We start from the raw sequence: 21,959 nt of genomic DNA, 5'->3' as shown, positions 1-21,959 counted from the left end.
GTGACACTGGTTGGAGTACAGTGGCACAATCATATCTCACCGCAGCCTGGACCTCCTGGGCTTAGGCAATCCTTCTGCTTCAGCCTCCTCAGTTAGTAGCTGGTACAGTTAGTAGCACAACAGCATGTCTGGCTAATTTTTTGTAGAGACAAGGTCTTGCTATGTTGCCTAAGTTGGTCTTGGTCTCTTGGGCTCAAGAATTTTTAAATTTTTTGTAGACAAGGTCTTGCTATGTTGCCCAGGCTGGTCTCCAAACTTGAATTAACTCATCTTTAACAGCTGGAATTTTCACTTTTTTTATTAAACTATTGAATTCCACTTCTAACATATTTATTTGAATCTAGTGAATTAAAGTATTTTATAGATCACTCTATCATATTTCTTTGTAACATGTATAAATTTAACTTTCCAAAATTTCTTACTGATTTCTTCTTCATTCTTATGGAACTCCCTCTCAGGAAAATAAAATTTTTGGTAGTGTTTCAAGAACATATTAAATGAAAATAGTTGTAGTTTCTGTCATAAACCTACACCATATATTTGAATTCAGAACATTCCTCAATACAAGGCAGAACACCATTTCTTAAAGCTATGCTTTACCTTTAACAAATATTTATAAGGCAGGGAAAGCCACATGTCTGAGGATTAATGGTTTCTTGATTAATGGGGGCTTTAAGACACTCTAATTTTTTTTTTTTTTTTTGAGTTGGAGTCTCACTCTGTCGCCCAGACTGGAGTGCAGTGGCCGCTCCTGGCCACCGCAGCCTCGCCTCTGGCGATCCTTCCGCCTCAGCCTTCCCAGTAGCTGGAATTATAGGCATGCGCTACCACGCCCAGCTGATTTTTTGATTTATTGTAGAGATGAGGTCTCGCTGCCCAGGCGGGTCTCGAACCCGCGGGCTCAGGCAATCCACTCACCTCAGCCTCCCAAAGGCGCGGGATTACAGGCTGAGCCACCGAGCCCGGCTGACACTCTAATTTTAAATTATTCATTTGTTTTGTTCCATGGTAGTTTTTACAGTCTGGGACGTTGCATTCTATCAGATTTGGTATGGGTGAGAGATATGATCTTCTTTTGAAAGGTGAGAGAATAAGGACTCAGAGAAGTGGGCAGGTCATTTTTAGAAAAGCAAACAAAGGGAAGTTGAAGATACAGAAAGTGGTTTTCTTGAAACTTGCCTTGCTCAGGTATCCCATGGAAAGCCTTCATGTATCTTTAGTAATGCATGCCCCAATTTGAATACTGCCCTTTGAAAAGACTGGTCCTTCCTGTCTATCTCCAGTCTTTACACAAGGACAGGAGCCAATTGCTCTCTGTCACCCAGGTTTGTTTTTGTGTCTGTTACACTCTTCTGAGTCCATGCCCAAGAGAGGATTAATTCCTTTTTCATACTTAGAACTGCTCACCTTTAAGGCTGTTTCCTGGCACAGTATTTGACTCTACCAGGATGCATGCCGTCAGCAGTGTTTGTACCTTTCAGCAGAGATCCTTCCCCCTACCCATGGGTCAGTAATATCCAAATAAAGTTATTCACTACATGATGTCATTTTGGGTCAACAACAGACCATATATAAGGTGTTGTAGCTGTCATAACACATCATAACACAACACATTACTCACAAGATTGTCATGATTCTGGTATAAACAAACCTACTGCCCTGCCAGTTACATAAAAGTGTAATACTTGTCTTTCATTAAGGCAAAGAAAAAGAAAGTGGAATACATATAATTATGTATAATACATAATACTTGGTAATGATAATAAATGACTATGTTACTGGTTTATATGTTTACTGTACTTTTTATCATTATTTTGGAGTGTACTTTTTATTAAAGAAAAAATTAACTATAAAACAGCCTCAGGTCCTACAAGAGCTATTATTTAAGAAGTAAGAAGGCATTATCATAGGAGATGACAGCTTCATGTGTGTTATTGACCCTGAAGACCTTCCCATGGGACAAATTGTGGAGGTGGAAAACTGTTTATTTTGAAGATCCTGATCCTGTGTAGACCTAGGCTACCATGTGTCTTTGTCTTAGTTCTTATAAAAAAAACTTGAAAAAGTTAAACAAAATTAAAAATAGAAAAATACTTATGGAATAAAGCTATAAAGAATATTTTTATACAGCTGTTAAATAATGTCTGTGCTTTAAATAGTCATTACAAAAGAGTTTAAAAGTTTTTTTTAATTTTAAAGTTTATAGAGTAGAAAAGTTACAGTCAGCCAAGTTTAATTTATTATTGAAGAAAGAAAGTATTTATAAATTTAGTGTAGCCTAAGCGAACAATAGTTATAAAGACTACAGTAGAGTACAGTAATGTCATTCACATTCACTCACTACTCACTGGCTCACCCAGAGCAACTTTCAGTCCTGCAGGTTTCATTACTATAGTAGGATAGTGGTGACAAAGGAGTGGTCCTTACATCCAACAGCCTTTTGAGTTACAAAAGATGATGTTATTTTTAATGTTCAATTTTGGATGATTATCTTAATATTGCATGTGTTAAGATGTAAACTGTACTGTCCAGGTACAGTTGGTTAGCTTAATCCTACTGCCTTTTGTTTGAAATGACAATACCAAAACTCTGTCTTGCAATTAAAAACTTAAAAAAAATTTTTTTTGAAGACAAAGTCTTGCTCTGTCAGCCAGGATGAAGTGTAGTAGCGCGGTCATGGCTCACTGTAACCTCAAACTGCTAGATTCAAGTGATCCTCCTGCCTCAGTTTTCTGAGTAAGGCATGCACCACCATGTCTCGCTAATTTTAAATATTTTTTTGGTAGAAACAGGGTTTTGCTATGTTGACCAGGCTGGTTTTAGCTCCTGGCCTCAAGTGATCCTTCTGCCTCAGCTTGCCAGAGTGCTAGGATTACAGATTAAGCCGCCGTACCCAGTCTGTCTTACAGCTTTTTTAGGGTGTTAGTTCCTTATCTTTTGTGGGCAACTGCTAAAATAAGAACACAAATATTTCTATACTACTAGGAAAACCTAAAGCCATACTTAAAAATTAAACATTTTTTGGAAGGCTGAGACGGAAGGATCGCCGGAGCCCAGCAGGTCGAGGTGCGGTGGCCGGGAGCATGCCACTGCACTCCAGTCTGGGCAACAGAGTGAGACTCCAACTCAAAAAAAAAAAAAAAAAAAAAATTAAACATTTTTCTGAAAGAAACATTTTGCAGAAATTTATCTCTATCTAGAAAATGTGAACCTTTACATGATCTTACAGAGCCATTTGTTCTTTGAATTACTGCTCCATTTATAGTCCCTGTTTCACATTTGTATACCTAATATCCTGTTTGGGTTTCCTTTAAGGAACAAGCTGTATATAAAACAGTATTTTGCTGTCAGTTTTGAAATCAAAGTCTTTGTAGTTGCTGGTGTTCACTTCAGAGTTTTAAATATGTTACGGATGTCTCAACCAATCTTACTGTAAGGAAAAGTGCAACCCCTCTTTCCAACAATTTGCACAATAGAGAAATCTCCCAAGTTCATATATGGCCTAGTAATGGGAGCTGAGCCCTGAGCTAATGATAGAGGAAAGTCTAAGGGAGTCTAACATCCCTTGGAATGTTATGCTCTTGGGATTATTTCCTTTTTCTAATGTAGTTGGTAACTGAGCTTTCTGCCCAGTGCTTACTCAGTCTCACTTTGGCCACTTCATTACTTCCATAGTAATTCTATGTAGTCATTTCTGAGTTCTGTGGACGGAGTATATGAGTTTACCCTCCCAAACAACTACAACTTAGGTTGTTTATTTGCTCTTACATTGTCATTCTGCTCTTCAGATTTTTCCCTTCTCCTACAGATTGGCCTTGCATATGTGGTGAAGGCCTTATGAATGTTGGTCTTGTTCCTTGACCGCTTGTAGGACCTTCTGCTTCAGTAGACTTCCAAGGCATCTCTGTGAGATATCCAGATATCTTATATTTTAGAATGAAACGAGTATGAAGATAGAAACAATTAACTGTCTACCAGTATCCTTTCTCTTTTTTTCCTTATCGATAGATACTCCAACTTTTAGCTAAACATGGTGAAATAAAAACTATGTTTTCTAGCCTCCCAGCTAGCTTTGACCTAGTGACTAAGTTCTAGCCCATGGAATATAAATAAAAGTTTACTATTAGATTTTTGAAAAGTTTTCCTAAAGGGAAGTTATTACTCCTTTCCCTTTTCTCATCTTGCTCACTGAGCAGCACATGTGAGGGCTAGAACTTGACCAGTAATTTTAAAACCGTTTCATAACGAAATGTTGAGGATGGCAGAGCAACAAAAAGATGGATTCCTAAAGATTATAACTCTAGACTGCCTGTGTTGATGTGAGAGATGTGAACTTCTGAGTTAAACCATTGTTTTGAGTTTTCTGTTATTAACTGCTAAACCTAATCCTAACAGGTATAAAAAAAAGTCAAGTGTTTTCCAAATAAGAAGCACATAAACTGGGTCTCTTGGGTTTTATGGGGCAGCAGTGATACAAGAAAACTATCAATCTCCTTTCTAAAGATTTTATTTGTATTTATTTATTTTTTGAACCGAAATCTTACTGTCACCCAAGCTGGAGGGCAGTGGCATGCTCATGGCCACTGCAGGCTCTACCTGCGGGACTCAGGCGATACTTCCACCTTAGCCTTCCAAGTAGCTGGAAACACAGATGTGCATTATCGTCCCTGGCTGACTTTTTGATTTATTGTAGAGACAAGGTCTCACCAAGTTGCCCAGGCTGATCTCAAACCCCTGGGCTCAGGTAATCCCCTCCACCTCTCAAAATGCTGAGATTACAGACATGAGCCATTGTGCCCATCCCACTCTAAAGATTTTAATGCTCAGATTCAGATTCACGGCTGTTTCAGCTATTAATGATTCCCCTCTCCCTAGGTCTGTTATGGTAAAAAGCTTAATTTTTCTACTTTCACCAAGGTTCCATTGCCCTACCCATCCTTGAATCTTGTTAGACTTCTGAGAGGTGGCAGTGTGCCAGGAGTTATGGGAGGCTACAGGATAAGCATCTTCCTGGAACATTGAAGATTTGGTGGGGGAACCTTAAGTTTTATATTAGAAGTTACGGAATGGAGGGAAAAGTTTGCATGCTTTTTTTTTTTTAAATAAAATAAAGGAAACATTTTAAAAATTGTATTATAGAGTTGAAATGCATGAAACTATTTCTTTAGACCCCACAGGGTAATGAGTTCACTCTTTTCTGCCTCTCCTTTTCCCTAAGGATACTAGATGGAAACTTGAGAAGCACTGCTCACTTGGTAAGAGCTGAGGCATTTTGGCAGCAGAGTGGATAAAGCTCATGGCCCACCAGCTAGAAAGGTAAGAAGTTTTAAGCTTTTAATGTAAAAGTATTCTTTTTATTTTGTGATTATCTCTCAAATATTACTGAATTCAGCATATGTTTTTTCTAGACAGTAGTCCTTAGTACCAGTGTCCTATCATATTGATACTGTTTAGTTAAAAAAGATTTCTGAGGTTCAGCAAATCTGGAATTTTTTTTGGAGATAGGCTACATATCAGCTTATAAAAGCACATGAAGATTTATATTAAAGTGTTAAGTTTTCTTTAATGTTCCTAAACTTATCTGACTAGGGACCCCATGTTAGCAAAGGATTCCAGTTTAAGGATCCCAGTTCTCCTAAGGATAGTAACAGGAATTAATCTGTAAGATATTTTCTCTATTACAAAAATATTTTGAGCAAGAAGTTTTACCCACCCACCACTCTAAGGCTGTACAAGCTAACTAAATTATCTTAAGTTGATTTGCTTTTGGATTGAATTGTATCAAGTTTGTTACCACAGTTGTCTCATGCTGATCAGAAACATTTAGTGGGAATTACACAGTCCCTCAGACATAAAATTTATTGATAGTGCCGAACCTATAAATCCTATATTTTTTCCAAGTATAGTTTCAAGCAGGTAGCATATGTAGTGTGTATATGCTGGACAAAGGGATGATTCATACACCGGGTGGGTTGGAGTAGGATGGTGCAAGATTTTATCACACTATTCAGAGCAACATGCAATTTAAAACTTGAATTGTTTATTTCTGGAATTTTCTATTTAATATTTTCAGACTGCAGTTGACTGATGGTAATTGAAACTGTGGAAAGGGAAGCCATGGATAAGGGTAGACTACTATACAGTTAATTATTATAGTACATATTATTTATAACAACTTAAGCTCCTGTAAGTTTTTTTCCGTTTTTATTTTTTAGTTTAAAACTCTTTAAGGGGTCGGGCTCGGTGGCTCAGCCTGTAATCCCAGCACTTTGGGAGGCCAAGGCGAGTAGATTGCCTGAGCCCACAGTTTCGAGACCAGCCTGGGCAACTTGGTGAGACCTCGTCTCTACAACTACAACAACCAAAAAAAAAACTCTTTAAGGGTATGTTGCCAGTGTGATATCCCATTACCCCCCCCCCAAAACTTTATTTTCTGCAGTGAGACATTCTCATACAAAACTACAATACAACCATATCAGTCAGGAAGTTAACACTGATGTATTGCTACCATTTACTCTGTAGGTCACATTTAAGTTTTGTCAGTTGTTCAAATAATGTTCCTTATAGTAAACCGATTCAGTCTAGAATCTCATATTACAGTGCCCTGTTTCATTGGTCTTTTTAAATTGGAAACAGTTCCTCAGTTATTCCTTGACTATAATGGCTTGGACACTTTTGAAGATTATTAGGCATCATTTGGGGGTTTATAATATTTCTTCATGACTAGATTCAGGTTCTACATCTTTGGCATAGAAGTCATGCTGTGTCTTTCTTATTGTTAGGGTACGGACGGACCGGGTGAGGGCATAGAGGCACAGGGAGGCACGCAGCACTGCTGGGGCTAGCAAGCCAGAGGTGCACGCCGACAACCAGAGATCCGAGTAAATTGTAAAGAATTGTTAGATACAAAAAGGTTAAGAAAGAAAAGTTTATTTAAAAGTAAATTAGAGAAAGAGAAGGAAGAGAAAAGATTTACCTCCCCAAGGTGGGGGAGGGGGACCAAAGCCAGCAACAGCTATGCCTCAAAGAGCACATGGCCACACCAGACTCTAGCAAAGCAATGGCCCCTGGTTGCTTTTGGTTGAGTCCTTTTAACCATTCCCCTAGACGGGGGAGGATCATTAAGGTGATTGGGTGGTGGTCTGCTTCCACATCATCACAAAGGGGAGGGCAAGCGAAGGTACTGATGATGTCAGGTGATGGACAGCAGGCAGATGGGTGGGTTAGTCACATGATTGCTGCCATGGTGGGGCTTCTTTGTGTCATGTAGGTTAGCCCTGGGGGGGAGTGATTCCTGTAAGAGACTTGTTAGACATTTGCAATTCACAAATTCCTTAACCAAAGGTGGGGTGGTCTTTGGGTTGTCCTGCTCTCATCTGAGGGAGATTTGCCTGGGGGGATGGGATAGGCTGCTGTTTTTCCTGCAGTAGAATGTCTGCATGCTTGCTAATGGTTACACTGAGGCAAAAAGACTAAGAATAAGCCAAGTTTCTTGTAGGTTTCTGGTTTTGTGTGTGTGTGAGTTGGAGTCTCACTCTGTCACCCAGACTGGAGTGCAGTGGCCGCTCCCAGCCACTGCAGCCTCAACCTGCTGGGCTCTGGCAATCCTTCCACCTCAGCCTTCCAAGTAGTTGGAACTACAGGCACGCGCTACCATACCTGGCTAATTTTTTTGATTTATTGTAGAGATGAGGTCTCACCAAGTTGCCCGGGCAGGTCTTGAACCTGAGGGCTCAGGCAATCCACTCACCTCAGCTTCCCAATAGGTTTCTATAGATACCTTTCATTCCCCACTCCTGCTCTTGGAAATATTCTTATGATCCTGGGAAATGGGGCAGAGATCATTCTTCTGTATCTACTTACTGCTGAGATGGGGCTGTAGTGATGTCCTTACCTATCTATTTCCAAGGGCATGAATAGGAAATGGTAGGACCTTAAGCAAATGGTATTTGGATCTAATAAAACATCAAGCGAGAGCATAGGCAAAAATTATTAGTCAAACGGTGATGAAAAAGGCTATTGTCCCAAAAAAACAATGTTGGAAAAGTGGAAGTCTGTAAATTGTATATATTTATTAACATAAATTGAAATATTTCTCTGTAAATTATCTATAGTTGTACTTTAACAAGGAAATGCAGCCACTTTGACGAAGTCTGAAGAAAAAAGAATTGAAAACATTAGAGACATGTAATTAGATTGTAGCTTAAACTGAGAATTGAAAACAGGTAAAGGTTGGCAAGAGAAAGCAGTTTCCTTTGTTTTTATAATAGATCTGATATACTTTGACAACAATTGATATGGTAGCGGGTGAGCCCCAGGTTATTTTGCCATTCATCCTTTGTTGGATGGTAATCCTTGTGTCTAGAAGGAGATCTTAAAGTTCTTTAGCAATTTGGCAGTACTGTTAGTGAAATTAATTTACCTGGCCTTTCGGCAATTCAGAAGGGGGTGGGGTAGGTGTGGTTCCTGGAGCTTGTTTCTTATCTCACCCTAGAGAGACTGAATTGAGAAGAGTTTAAGTACCAAAGTTTTTAAAAGCATATTGTATCACAAAATCACAGTAGTTATTGTAAAAGTTACTTATTTAGCCAAAATGATAGTCCAAAGATTTTGAAAAGAGAAAAAAAACTCGCTTTTTTGTAACAGACAGTAAGGGAGAAAAAATCCTCGCTCTTTTGTAACAAAGACAGTGGGGGGAAGGCTAGTTGAATTTTGTCTCTTTCTTCCCCCCTCTGTTGTTTAAAGGAGAAAATTCTTTTGGAGATTGTTAATTAAGAAGCTCATGTTCTGGTCTTCGAGTAGCATGTTGGCCTAGTATCAGTGTACTTGATATTAATGGTAAATTTATAGAACCTTTTTGTAGTCTCGAGTGTTTATAGAATTCCTTTCACTTCTTTTCACAAACTTTCACTTTCCATATCTGTCATACTCATACCATTTTTTGACATGTTTGAACCTTCTATTTTTGTTCTATACTTTTCTTAAATAACCAGCCATTCTATTATAGAACAAAAATGTACCATATAAGATTTTTTTCCTAAACAAAAGTATTTCTCTTTCCTTTATCCTTTCTTAGCAAAAACATACCTCATACCAACAACCTTCTTTACACTTTTCCTAACCTCAGAACCCTAACCAAAGTAATAAGTTTATATGTAGTGGAAGGGCTTGGATAGGATCCAATGTAGAACTATTAGGGGAATCCAAAGCTAAACAAAAGGTACCCAAAAAGCACAGTGGTGATGACTCAGGGTAAAGAATAATACAAGCTCCAATTTTGGTTATAATGTTCCTTCCCAATAACAAGGAAGGAGTGCTGAAATATTTTATTTCCCAAAACACATAGAAGTAGCGGCGTAGTGTCTGGATATAATGCCCTGCACCCCCACAACCGAAAGGGGTGAAGGAAGGAGTGGACCATGAAATTTAAGTAGAGTTTGGCATGTAGCCTCCGTACTAATAACAAATGATATATAACCCTGCCAGCTACTGATAGTTCCACCCTAGGTTCGGTTGGTTTAATAGTTTGTTCCGAAGACACCGGGGTTACTAAGCTAGGGGCAAATCATTCTAACTGGAGCAAGTCCAAGAGATGCCCTTCCGAGATCGTGCAAGGTGCCTGGTGTCCCTCATTTGCAGCAAGCCTCTGGGCCATGTGCTGTCTTCCGGCTAGGTGAATGAGGCAATCATGAGCCCAATGTCCATGCTGTTTGCATTTGGGACAGGGTTTTGCCATTGGTGGGACTTGACAGTCTTTGGCCATATGCCCATTTTGATGGCATCGGAAACAACCTGAGAAGGGGGCTGTGTACCCCTTCTGCGATTGACTGTCTGGGGTGGAAGATTATCAGTGGTGTCTCTCTCTGCTAAAGCGGTAGATAAAAGCTGAAACGCTTTCTGCTTATGTTTGCGATCCTGCATTCTTTCCTCCTCCCGGTTGTTAAAGACTAAAGGCCATGTCCAATAGTTCTAATTGAGGAGTTTGTGGGCACTTTCCTAATTTTTGGAGTTTGTGCCTAATGTCCAGTGCTGGCTGGGAGATGAAATACATAGCCAAAAGAACTTGTCCCTTCAGAGAGTTTAAATCAATACTAGTAAACTGCTGCAGTGTCTCAGAGAGGTGACTTAGAAACATTGCTGGATTTTTATCTGGTCTTTGAAAAACCTCTTTTATTTTGTCTTAGTTAGCTTGTGGTTAGTTAACAGGATTAATTTATATGATTCCTTTACTTTCGTCTGGGAAGAAGGTTGATATAGTCCCAGTGTAGATATAACTTGAGAGAATTTATCATAAGAAAACAACAAAGAAGAATTTTTAATATCCTTTTGTCCCAGCCACCCCCTTGAGAAGAGACCTATTAAGCCATGTGGAAACTTGAATGGGCTTTCCAAGTATACGTGTGGGTGGTAACTTATTGCAGCTAGTGGGGCTGCCACCAGGAGGTTATTAAGCAGTGGGGGAGAGGCGGGTGAGAAGTCTGGAGGCTGGGGTTAGGTGCCATGGCCTTTGGCACCGGTCCCTCCTCCAAAGACAAAAGAGAAAGACTGGAGGCTGGGTTCAGGTGCTATGACCTTTGCCACCTGTCCCTTCTCTGAAGGTAACAGAGAAAGACAGAAGGCCAGGGTCAGGCACCACAGCTGTAGACGCCAGCCTTTCCTTCACAGATAAAGGTGAAGGGCGAGAAGGAGAAGAAACTGATGGAGAGTGGAATAGCAAAAGCAGACTATAAGAGGGACTAGAGAAGTTAAACCAGCTGGGTTAGCATTTGAGTTGGAGGGAAAGCAGGAATTGGAGTTGTAATGCTGGTGAGCGTATGGGCAACGGGATCTGGGGAGCCAGCACAGAAATACAGCAAGAGAAACAGACAACTGGGTGGCGAGCTAACTCATAAAAGGACTGAATATATGGGATTTCAAGGTATTTGTTATCTCTTAGGTACAAATCAAGCTGCAAAAGGGTGTTAGGGGCTAGAGAGCCTCCTTCTGGCAAGGTTTCAATATCCCCCAGCATATATTGTGGCCAAGCAGTGTTGCAGGTAAATATTAAACGCTTTGGGTGAATATCCTTACTGAGTTTTCTTTACAACTGATTGAGAGTTTCCCGTGGTTCCTGTGAATGGGTTCTTGGTATCATGGATGTTCCTGGGCCTTATAAAAGAACCATAGTCATCCAAACAGATGGCCAAGAGCGCGCAAAAGGAGACAGGGGTACTATTGGAATGGGCTCTTGGTATCATGGATGTTTTCTGGGCCTTATCCCATCCAGATCCCCTGCTGGGCGTCCCCAACAGGTTCAAAGGAATCAGCACAGAGGATGTGAGTCAGCAGGGAGAGTGTCCTCCCATCCCTGTGCCCACTAGAGTTTGCTGGATGCATGCTCCACCATGTCTTGGAAGGCCTGGTACCAGGACTTTGAGCAACTAGGTCCCCAACCCTTGCTAGTAGTCTTCAAGACAGAACCGGAAACCCGAGAGACCCAGAAAGTCATCCTAGCAAAGGACGGTCCAAGAGCACGCATTCAACTATGTGTGTGTGGATGAAAAAAAAGGGGATGACTCACCAAAGGTGCAGAAAGGCCTACCGTAGCTGTTGGAGTTTCGAGGTCCTTCATGGAGTTACTTCGCCAGCCAGAGAGGAAAAGAGTAAAGAAACCAAGCACTTTGTCTCCCACCCTTACAGGCGCTGGCGGTCCAAACTTTCCTTCAGGGACCTTCTTGCCTCCCTAAGGAGTAGCCCTAGGCAGAGACCATCAGTTGTCCTCCGAAATCCAACTTCGTTCACAGGGAAACTCAGAAATCTTGGCTAGAAGGAAGCAAAGAGTTTTAGTCCCTCACCCAGTCGGGCCACAGCAGTCTGATGTCTTTCCCTGGAGCCTTTCAGCACACTGAAGTGTAGCCTCAGCCAGAGCCTTCAGTTGCAACCAGGTTCCAACACAATACACAGAGGGTCACCAGTTAGGAAATAAGAAAGAGAGAAAGAGAGAGACAGATCTCGGTGGGACCTCCAAAAAATGTTAGGGTACGGACGGACCAGGTGAGGGTGTAGAGGCGCAGGGAGGCGCGCAGCACTGCCGCAGCTGGCAAGCCGGAGGTGTGCACTGGCAACCCAGAGATCCGAGTAAATTGCAAAGAATTGCGAGACACAAAAAGGTTAAGAAAGAAAAGTTTATTTAAAAGTAAATTAGAGAAAGAGAAGGAATAGAGAAGATTTACCTCCCCAAGGTGGGGGAGGGGGACCAAAGCCAGCAACAGCCATGCCTCAAAGAGCACATGGCCACACCACACTCTGGCAAGGCAGTGGCCCCTGGTTGCTTGTGGTTGAGTCCTTTTAACCATTCCCCTGGGGGGGGATCATTAAGGTGATTGGGTGGTGGTCTGAATCCACATCATCACAAAGGGGCAGGCAAGCTCAGGTACTGATGATGTCAGGTGATGGACAGCAGGCAGATGGGTGTGTTAATCACATGATTGCTGCCATGGTGGGGCTTCTTTGTGTCATGTAGGTTAGCCCTGGGGAGGAGTGATTCCTGCAAGAGACTTGTTAGACATTTGCAATTCACAAATTCCTTGACTAAAGGTAGGGTGGTGGTTTGGGCTGTCCTGATCTTGTGTCTAAAGGAGATTTGCCTAGGGGGGATGGGATAGGCTGCTGTTTTTCCTGCAGTAGAATGTCTACATGCTTGCTAATGGTTACACTGAGGCAAAAAGACTAAGAATAAGCTTAAGTTTCTTCTAGGTTTCTGTAGGTACTTTTCACTCATTGCATTTCATCAAGGAACACATAATTTTGATTTTCCTCATTTCTAATGATGTTAACTTGGATTGCTTGATTGTAGTGATGTTGCCAGGCTTTTGTATTGTAAATTACTTTTACCCTTAGTAATTAAGCTATATAGGAAGATATTTTGAGATGATGTAAACATCCTTTCTGCTTATTATTTTATGTTATAGAACCGTATTTTATTTATAATATGAACCATTACTATCATTTTTTCTTTTGATGCTCAAATTGTTCCAGATTTGATCACTTTCTGGCCAAATCTATAAGTCCTTCCTTACTTTCTGGCATGAAATATTCAAGGTCTGTCCTATACTCTCCTTGTCCCAACCGGGGATTTGGCCAATTCTTGAAGGAGCTGAGGTTCCTTTTGGTGGAGAATGTTATTTACATACCAGAGTCTGGATGCTAAGTGTGCTTATTGCTGTTGGGGTTTCAGTGTTCCCAGGCCCTCTCAGTGAACATAGCTGGGCAATATATGAACATACATGCATACACATACACACATTAACATAAATTCACACCAGTATCTCTAAATCTCATTTAATACCAAGTTTCATTCTATAGAATTCTTTTCACCTATAGTGTGAATTCGCATTCACCTAGCATATCCTTTATGTTTTTACTTATTTGGTCAATCCCCTTGTATTTGTAGATTGAATTGTCTGTAACCACACGGTTTTCTCCTGTCCTGCTCATCAAACAAATGTCCTCTTGCTTGGTTCCTGACTCCCTGTGCTGCACTAGTGCCACTCCTGTCCTTTACCTCAGGTGGATGCCTCCTCAGACCACTTGAGCATTGATATCTCATCAGGCTTCCTTCCTTCTACACCCAGCTGAGACTCCAACATCTCACGTAGGGCTGATCTCCTCCCTATCAGCCCAACCCCCATCCCACTCAACCCCACCAGTAGACATCTTTCTCACCCTGCCCAGGTACAGACACTCTGCATGGGCTGCCCCTACAGTAGCCTGCCTGAGCTACCTCCTATGCAGGCATTCTTACTTTTGTTTTTTTCTGGAAGCCTGGCTTTTATATTAATTTTAAGTTATAGGAAATATTTTGCCATTTAATTTCTTCCATTCTTCTATTCCTCTTTTCTTAATGTTTTTCTTTACTATCATCTTTTCTTGTTAACATTTCATATTATATATGATTCCATTTGATGATGGGTCTGTGTAATGACTCTAGAAAGAGTCCAAAAGAGTCTTTCTGGAGTACTCTTTTAAAAAGCGGTTTATATAAAGTTTCTGTATAGTTGTTAGGTATAAAACAGCAAGGCAAAACAACTGGTAGGCAGAGTATAACAGGGGAAATGTTTTTGTCTAGTATTTGGCCTTGAATAAGTCATTTTACCCTTTTGGACCTTAATCTCTTCATTTGTAAGGTGAATAGTTAGGACCAGGTCAGCAATATGATGAGGGACACGATCAGAAATTCACATCTAAGAAAAAGCCTGTGATCTGTTTTCGAGAGAGAGAATTTTGTACTAACATTTTATTTTTTAAAAATGGACATCATTTTACAAAGAAATACACACACACACATATATAAATTCAACCTAGAGTGTAAAGATAAGCAGTTTTAGAATTAGTTTTTTTACAAATCTAACAAAAGTGTTAAAAAATAATATCTACTGTTGGTCTTTCTATACAGGTAAAGTAGAAATCAATAATGTATATTTGCAGGACAATTTAGCAGCATAAATCACAAGCCTTAAAAATATACCTCACTTAGATATAGCAATTTCACTTTTAGAAATTCATTCTGTGGAAATTATTATGGATTCTGCATAAAGATTTGTCTTAAAGATATTAATTTATTATAAAAGTCCATTAATGAAGAATTATATGATGGAATATTTTAAAACCATTAAAATGACATCTAATATTTAATGATATAACTATTTAATGATGTGACGGAATTTAGATAATTGTATTTTAAAGAAAGTTGTAATATTGTTTTTGTAATGTTTAAAGTAATGTATCTTCATACATTGACAAGATGGAATATACTCTGGAATGTTAACAGTAGTTATCTCTGAATGGTGATATTATAGGTATTCATCTATATTATTTCAGGAGCAAATTTGTTTTGTTTTGTTTTTTTGAGTTGGAGTCTCACTCTGTCACCCAGACTGGAGTGCAGTGGCCACTCCCGGCCACCGCAGCCTCGACCTGCTGGGCTCCAGTGATCCTTCCGCCTCAGCCTTCCAAGTAGCCGGAATTACAGGCATGCGCTACCACGCCCGGCTGATTTTTTGATTTATAGAGATGAGGTCTTGCTGCCCAGGCGAGTCTCTAACCCACGGGTTCAGGCAATCCACTCATCTCAGCCTCCCAAAGGCGTGGGATTACAGGCTGAGCCACCGAGCCTGGCTGGGAGCAAGTTTAAAGTTCCTTACAGTGTTTTAGTTCCTTAGGTATAGTTTAGCATATATTTTTAGGAAATAACAAGTGATCTTCTGAATTTCAGTTAAAACTTCAGCTTTTAGCTGGATGTGCACCTGTAGTTTTAGGAGCTACTCAGGAGGCTGAGGTGGTAGGATCGCTTGAGCCCAGGATTGAGGCTGGGCAGTGATCACGCCAGTGCACTCCAGCATGGGCAGCAGAGTAAGACCTCATCTCTTAAAAGTAAAACAAAAAAATCACTTCAGCTTTAAGGTTTTTTTTAATTATTATTATTATGTAAGGTTGTTCATTTATGCAGCATACCTAAAGTATTAGAAATTGCTCTGGCTGTGTTATCACAAACAACATTTAAAGTAGAATATTAAGTTTAGGCTTCTAAAATAAAATGCCTTTAGAATAAAAGAAAATATGGGGAACATATATGTATTTATATGTGGAATTATCTTAGAAAACTGGAAAGAGGAAGCCTTCACTTTCGTACTGAACTATTTCTGCAGCAGAGCATCAAGCAGATGTTCTCAGTTCATAGGATGCTTTTATGCCTATGTTAAAATGATTGTCTGTGATCTCAACATACTGTGTCGATTTGCATCTTTCCTTTCAGAATTTTCAAGGGTTTACTCCTTTTCTACCTGATTTTCTGCCCAACATCTTTCTCTGATCTCAGGAGCAGTCGTTATTGTGCTTTACCCCAGATCAGTTTTTGGTCATATTCTCATTTGAAGTTTGAGAAAGTAGTTCATTTGGAAGAATATACATTTTTTTTTTGAAATAACATACACAGCATATATATTAAGGTTTTTATAAATTCATATCTGAAAACGTTCTTGTGTCGTACTATTTTGGTTCTATAAGAACTACATACCTGGGTGAGATTTTTTTAAGTGTTCAAAACAAAGCTTCATGTTGGATTTGATTTGGAGAAAGTGTCACAGGTACTTTATTAAGCTACCAAATGGGGGAGACGGAGAGCAAGTTGCCATTTCAAACCTGGAAGTAACACTGAATTTTTATAGAATGTGAAATGAAGACTCCAGCTCATGGTGAAATACAAGGAGGGAAAAAACAAGTGAATTTCACTCACTTAGGTAATAACAGATACCATTTATGAATGGTCACTAGCCGTGGTCTGTGACTACTTACAGCCAAGGTCTATTTCACAGACTTTGGAGTTCATACTTTAAAGATTTATATTTTTTAAAAGAATATAAATTCTTTTAAAAAATATAAATTCTAGAAACAGATTTTTGAGGTATAATTGAACTACAATAAATTGTGTATATTTAAAGTATACAACTTTTTAAGTGTTGACTTAACTGTATTAAAACTACTGCCACAATCAAGAGGAGATATTCATCACCCTCAAAAGTTTCTTCATGACCCTTTGTAATCCTTTCCTCCCATTCTTCTACCTTTGTGCCTAGGCAGCTGCTGATCTTTCTATCACTATAGATTAGTTTGTACTTTCTAGAATTTTGTATAAATGGAATTATACAATATGACTTGTTTTCTTGGACTGTCTTCTTTCATTTAGCATAATTATTTTGAAATTCATGCATATTGTAGTATCAGTAGTTTTCAAGACAAACTGTTTACACACTTACGAATGCTGTTGTCATTTTGGTCCAGATTCTTATTAAAAGAAGAGAATAGCTGGGCGCAATGACTCAAGCCTGTAATCCCAGCATTTTGGGAAGCCAAGGCGAGAGGATTGCCTGAGCCCAGGGGCTTGAGACCAGCCTGGGAAACTTGTCGAGACCTTGTCTCTACAATAATTTTTTAAAAATTAGCCGGGCATGGTAGCACACTCCTGTAGTTCTGGCTCTTGGAAGGCTGAGGCGGAAGCATCACCGGAGCCCAGCAGATCAACGCTGGGGTGGCCGTGAGCATGTCACTGCCTAGGCAAAGGAGTGAGACTCCAACTCAAAAAAAAAAGAACATAGCAAGATGCAGTCTAACTTGGGACTTTTAATCTTCAGCATTTTAGTCTAATATTTTTTAAACTCACAAGGCATATCTCAGACTAAGACACTTTATTGTCTTATGTGTGTTCATGTAATGATTGCTTCATAGTTACCCATGAGATTAAAGATTATTTCTTCTTAAGTAGATTTATTCCTGATTTCCTGTTGTGTTTTGTTGTTTCTTCTCAAAGGAGGAGATTATATCATTTTGTTTTTTATTCACACTGCACTTTAACTTACTTGTATAGGCGTTTTATTTTGTGTTAATGAATACGTATATCTTAACAACTTACTTTAGTGGTAGTGTTGGTCAGTATAGTGTAGCTCTAGCTCTGGAGTAAGATTGCGAAAATTAACCTGTACCACAGTTTCTTTTCTTTTCTTTTAAATCTTGTAGAGACAGGGTCTCACTGGCCAGGCTGGTCTTAGACTCCCGGCCTCAAGCAATTCCCCCAACCTCCCAAAGTGCTGGGATTAAAAGCATGAGCCATTGTGCCAAGCCCTTTTTTTTCCAACTTCTTTTTTTTTTTTAGAAAGCAAGATTTATTGAGAGGACAGAAAAACTCCCACAGTGGAAGAGGACCCAAGGGGGTTGCCTTTTTTTTTTTTTTTTTTTTTTTTTAAGAGACAAGATCTCACCCTACTTCAGGCTGGAGTATTGTGGCACTATCATAACTCACTGTAGCCTCAAACTCTGGGCTCAAGTAGTCCTCCTGCCTCAGCCTCCCAAAGTGGTGGAATTACAGGCGTGAACCACCACACCTGAACTCTGTACCACGGTTTCTACATCAGTAAAATGGGAATACTAAAGCACACCTTGTGGAATTTTTAGAGGAGCAAGTATGCAGGATATAGAAAAATTTTAATGTGTTCGGTATGCATTGATTATTACTTATTATAGCTATGAAATTCTTTTATTTGAAATTTTAATGCTATGTACTTTTAGTGTCTCAAACTTGGATTATAGTACTGTTTTTCTGGGTTACTGCTAGTCTGGAGAATAAGAGCCACTGTTAAATAACAATAATGAGTGATCTGAAGCCGAAAGTAATTGCATTTTTATCACCCAAGTCATCTCTAGTACATATAATTTGTGTTTTAAAGAATAGCAGCAACTGCCATTTGAGAGTTTAAGCAAGTCAGTCATTGAGCTGGATTTTTATACAATATTTTATTTTACTCTCAAAATAACTCTGTGAGGTAGACATTATTATTTCCATTTGTCAAACATTACATTGATAGAATGAAAGCTTAGGCTCTGAAAACAATACACTGTCAAATATGAACTATACTTTTAAAAATATTGCCATGTTTTCCAGGTGCTTGTGCTATACAAATGGCATCTTTCCATTTTTAGAATCCGTGTTCCCTTTTCCACCTCACATAACAGGGCCTGAGTACCTTGTAAATCTTAAGAGAATCTTAGTGTAGTTTTAGTCCTCTGATACCTGCTGTAGCTAATCTCTAACCTTTTAAACCAATATTAGAGAGTGTCTTCACCAGCAATGAAACACTGGAATGGAAGTATTTACAATTTGCTGAGAAATGGGAAAGTCATGTTTTATAAGAATATTTGAACTTAAGAATATTTGAACTTCAAGTTACCCAGATTTAATGACCTGTCTCTTTAATAAAAATCTTCTTATATTTTTTCTTATTAAAAAGATGGACTATGTAATATTATCTATTTATTTAAAAACTTGAAGCATAGAGGTTGGCAACCTTTCTGAAGTAAGGTGAAAAGTGTTTACTTCTTTAAAAAGTAAATTTATACCTATACATTTTACAAATTGTAGTTCCTTTTGGATTAATAATTCTGTATTCACTCTGCTGTTAGCAGGTAAGATACTATGCAGATATAAGGATGCATACAACAGCCTTATAATGTTCATAACAATAGTAATAGTAGAATTGCAGCTGCCATTTTATCAGATACTCATGTGCCAAACATTGTGCTAGGCACTTTACATAGTTTATTAATGATTACAACAACTATGAGGTAGGTGATATTACCCCTATTTTATAGTTGAGGAAACTGAAGCTCAAAGTTTAGCACCTTGCACAAGATTGCATATCTTACAAGTGCCAAAACCAGGTTTTGGAGCCAATTCTGGCCCATAATGATTCTTCAAGGAGTAGTAGGCAGTAGAATGAGGTGGGAGAAGTATACAGATTATATAATAGATTATATTACGGAACATAATATGAGTACTGTAAGCAAAGCATAAACATCACAGAAAGCTTAGTAGAAGAAACTTTCAATTTGAGTTATGAGGAAGTTATCACAAAGGAAGTGTTTTCTGAACTGAGCCTTGACAATATAATATCAAAGGAGTGCAGACATTCATCTGGGAAGGTATATTTTAGATAGAGTCCAAAGAATATATAAATTGAGGAAGATTTTCAGAGGATGGCAGGCAGTCTGATATTGTTAAATAACCATGGTATATTGGATGGCACTTAGCAGGAGGTGAGGTTAGAAGAAAAGGGCAGCTCTGATTGTATCTCTCGGTATACTTACAAGGTAAAATCTATTAAGAGGTACTAGGTTGATAATCAGATTTGTCTTTATGGCATTCAGTCATCATTTTGATTCTGAATTCAAGCTTGCAGGAAAGGAAGGTCTGAGTTGGGTGCTTGATTAGCACCCAACTCCCTGTCTTGGAATGCAGGTATCTCTTGATTTGCCACTATAGGAAGTGCTAGTGCCAAGCACAAAGTAGAAACTCAAGAGCAAGGAAGATAGAGGAATGTTATAAGAAGAGTTAGGAGATACCAAAGAAGTTGAGTTTCATACATTTTTCCCAGAACACTCCTGGGTACTTTTCATGACAGTGGTTTTTCTATCAGTGTTGGTTGCAGTTGCATGCCAGAGAGCAGAGCAGTGTGATATATTAACAGTTCTCAATCTGCAGTTGCTGACTTCCCCAACAATGTACAGTTCAACAAAACCTCCCTTATAGGCTTCTGTTATGAGCATATTTCCAATCTTGCTGTGAAAGGGAAGTAAACCTGAATTTAGAGGCTTGAGATTCAGTTAGATTAACAAAGTGATAACTAGCATTTAAGGCTCCCAGAGGAATGGTTAACATTTATGTCTCATGGTGCTTGAACTGTTAATATTTACAGCTACCCCAGGTAAGTATTAGAAAATGGTAAGAAGGGAATGGGAATTTTTATTGGTTGTCTAGGAGATAGGCTGCTGTGAAAGTCAGGAACTTGTTTTATTCCTACCAAATTAAATTACCTCTTTATTCTTCTTTCTTCTGCTAGACTGTAAGTTTCTCAAGTGCAGGGACTATTTTTTATCTTTGTGTCTACGTGTAGTTGATGTTTAAATGTTCCTTGTACTAAACTGAGCTAGGCACTGTTGTAGGGAGTTAACCCACTAAACTGAGCTAGGCACTGTTGTAGGGAGTTAACCCAAAGACAAGTTCCTTGCCCTCACGGAGCTCATATTCTACTGGTAAAGACAGGAGCATGGCTATTACAGATTTCCTTTGGATTATTCTCGTGTTCTTTCCCCTCTTGCGGCAGGCAGCATGGTAAAGTGGCTGTTGAGAAGTGGAACCCTGTCAGATACAAACTTTGCCTGGGGCAAGGGAAGAAACTTTCTTCTTTCTATTTCCTATTCCAGACTAGTCTTTACTCCAGGACTCAGAACTGGAGCTAGTTACACATTTCCGCAGAAGAAATATCCAATTTTTCTGAATAAGACATCATTGAAACCACATTTCTAAGCAAAATTATGAAAAATACAACTTTCCTGCATGCACCATTGGCTTATTTCAGTAAATATACAGTTACTCCTATTTATCACTGAGTGAAGTTTCACTGACTGTAAGGTGAAATATTAGCAGAGTTTAAAAACGGGCCATTTGAGATTACCTGAAGGGTGAGCCAGCAAGCTGTGCTTGCCCTTCAGCTAATCTCAAATGGGAGCTGCTATGTAGCTTAACCACATTGTGGGCCATACAAATTTTGGTGAATTAAGATGAGAAACTGACCATCACTGGATACATTTTTAAAAATTAAGTGTTCATAATAGAGATATTGAAATACTAGATTACATTGTTCTCGTCAGAGTTCAAAAATGAAGATTTTTACTCTTTTAATGGTTGCCCGTCAACCACAGACGTAAGCGATAAATTAAATGTTTCTTCCTTTTTTAACCCCTTTGGTAGAGTTGGATATACAAATGGGTATGTTTAAGCCATTTATATAGGTACCTTGATATTTCAAGTGAGGTACTCTATTATAAAAATTCTTAGTAGTGACTGGATTTTTGGATGACAGTAATGCTTGAGTAATTTGAACACTTTTATTTTTTATTGTGTTTCAAGAAGTGTTTCAGAGCTATATTAACAGTGTGAAACCACTTTGTTTTTCAGTATTCTTGCCATGAGAAAGAGAACGTGATAAGTTGTTCAACTTATGAAATTCAAGTTACATGTGAATTCTGCCAGGTATGTGTGCAATATTTGGTATTTTTCTCTTTTTAAGAGGTAAAATCTTGCTCTATCTTCCAGGCAAACTTCTGGGCTCAAATGGGTAGCTAGGAAACTACAGGTGTGCGCCACTATAACCAGCTTTTTTTTATTTTTTATTTTTTGTAGAAACAAAAACTTGCTGTGTTGCCCAGGCTGGTCTTGAACCCCTGGCTTCAAGCAATCCTTCTGCCTCAGTCTCCCAAAGAGCTGGGATTATAGGTGTGAACAATCACACCCAGCCTTTTTTGCAATTTTATATATTTTAGGTTATCAAAATTTTCAAGAATTGTTTCTTTTAGAGAGAACTATTTTGTGT

General features: G+C 39.0%; 1 protein-coding gene across 4 annotated transcripts in view; it reads left to right on the top strand.

The window, feature by feature from the left end:
- Nucleotides 1-5,211: 5,211 nt before the first annotated feature.
- Nucleotides 5,212-21,959, top strand: part of ATF2 (activating transcription factor 2) — an 84,499-nt gene continuing 67,751 nt past the window's right edge. For 2 of the 4 annotated variants that reach the window (XM_008062646.2, XM_008062645.1), the window contains exons 1-2: nt 5,212-5,316; nt 21,545-21,619. In XM_008062646.2, the coding sequence (XP_008060837.1) occupies nt 21,588-21,619 (32 nt within the window). In that variant the 5' untranslated portion in view covers nt 5,212-5,316; nt 21,545-21,587. The remainder of the gene's footprint in view (nt 5,317-21,544; nt 21,620-21,959) is intronic. The other 2 variants (XM_021714790.1, XM_008062647.1) reach the window with 2 other exon arrangements.

The sequence above is a fragment of the Carlito syrichta genome, unplaced genomic scaffold (assembly GCF_000164805.1).
Source record: "Carlito syrichta isolate Samal-C Ts95f unplaced genomic scaffold, Tarsius_syrichta-2.0.1 Scaffold305785, whole genome shotgun sequence".
In the NCBI taxonomy this organism is placed as follows: domain Eukaryota; kingdom Metazoa; phylum Chordata; class Mammalia; order Primates; family Tarsiidae; genus Carlito; species Carlito syrichta.
Note: the sequence above shows the minus strand (reverse complement) of the source record. Positions and strands in the feature narration are given on the sequence as shown.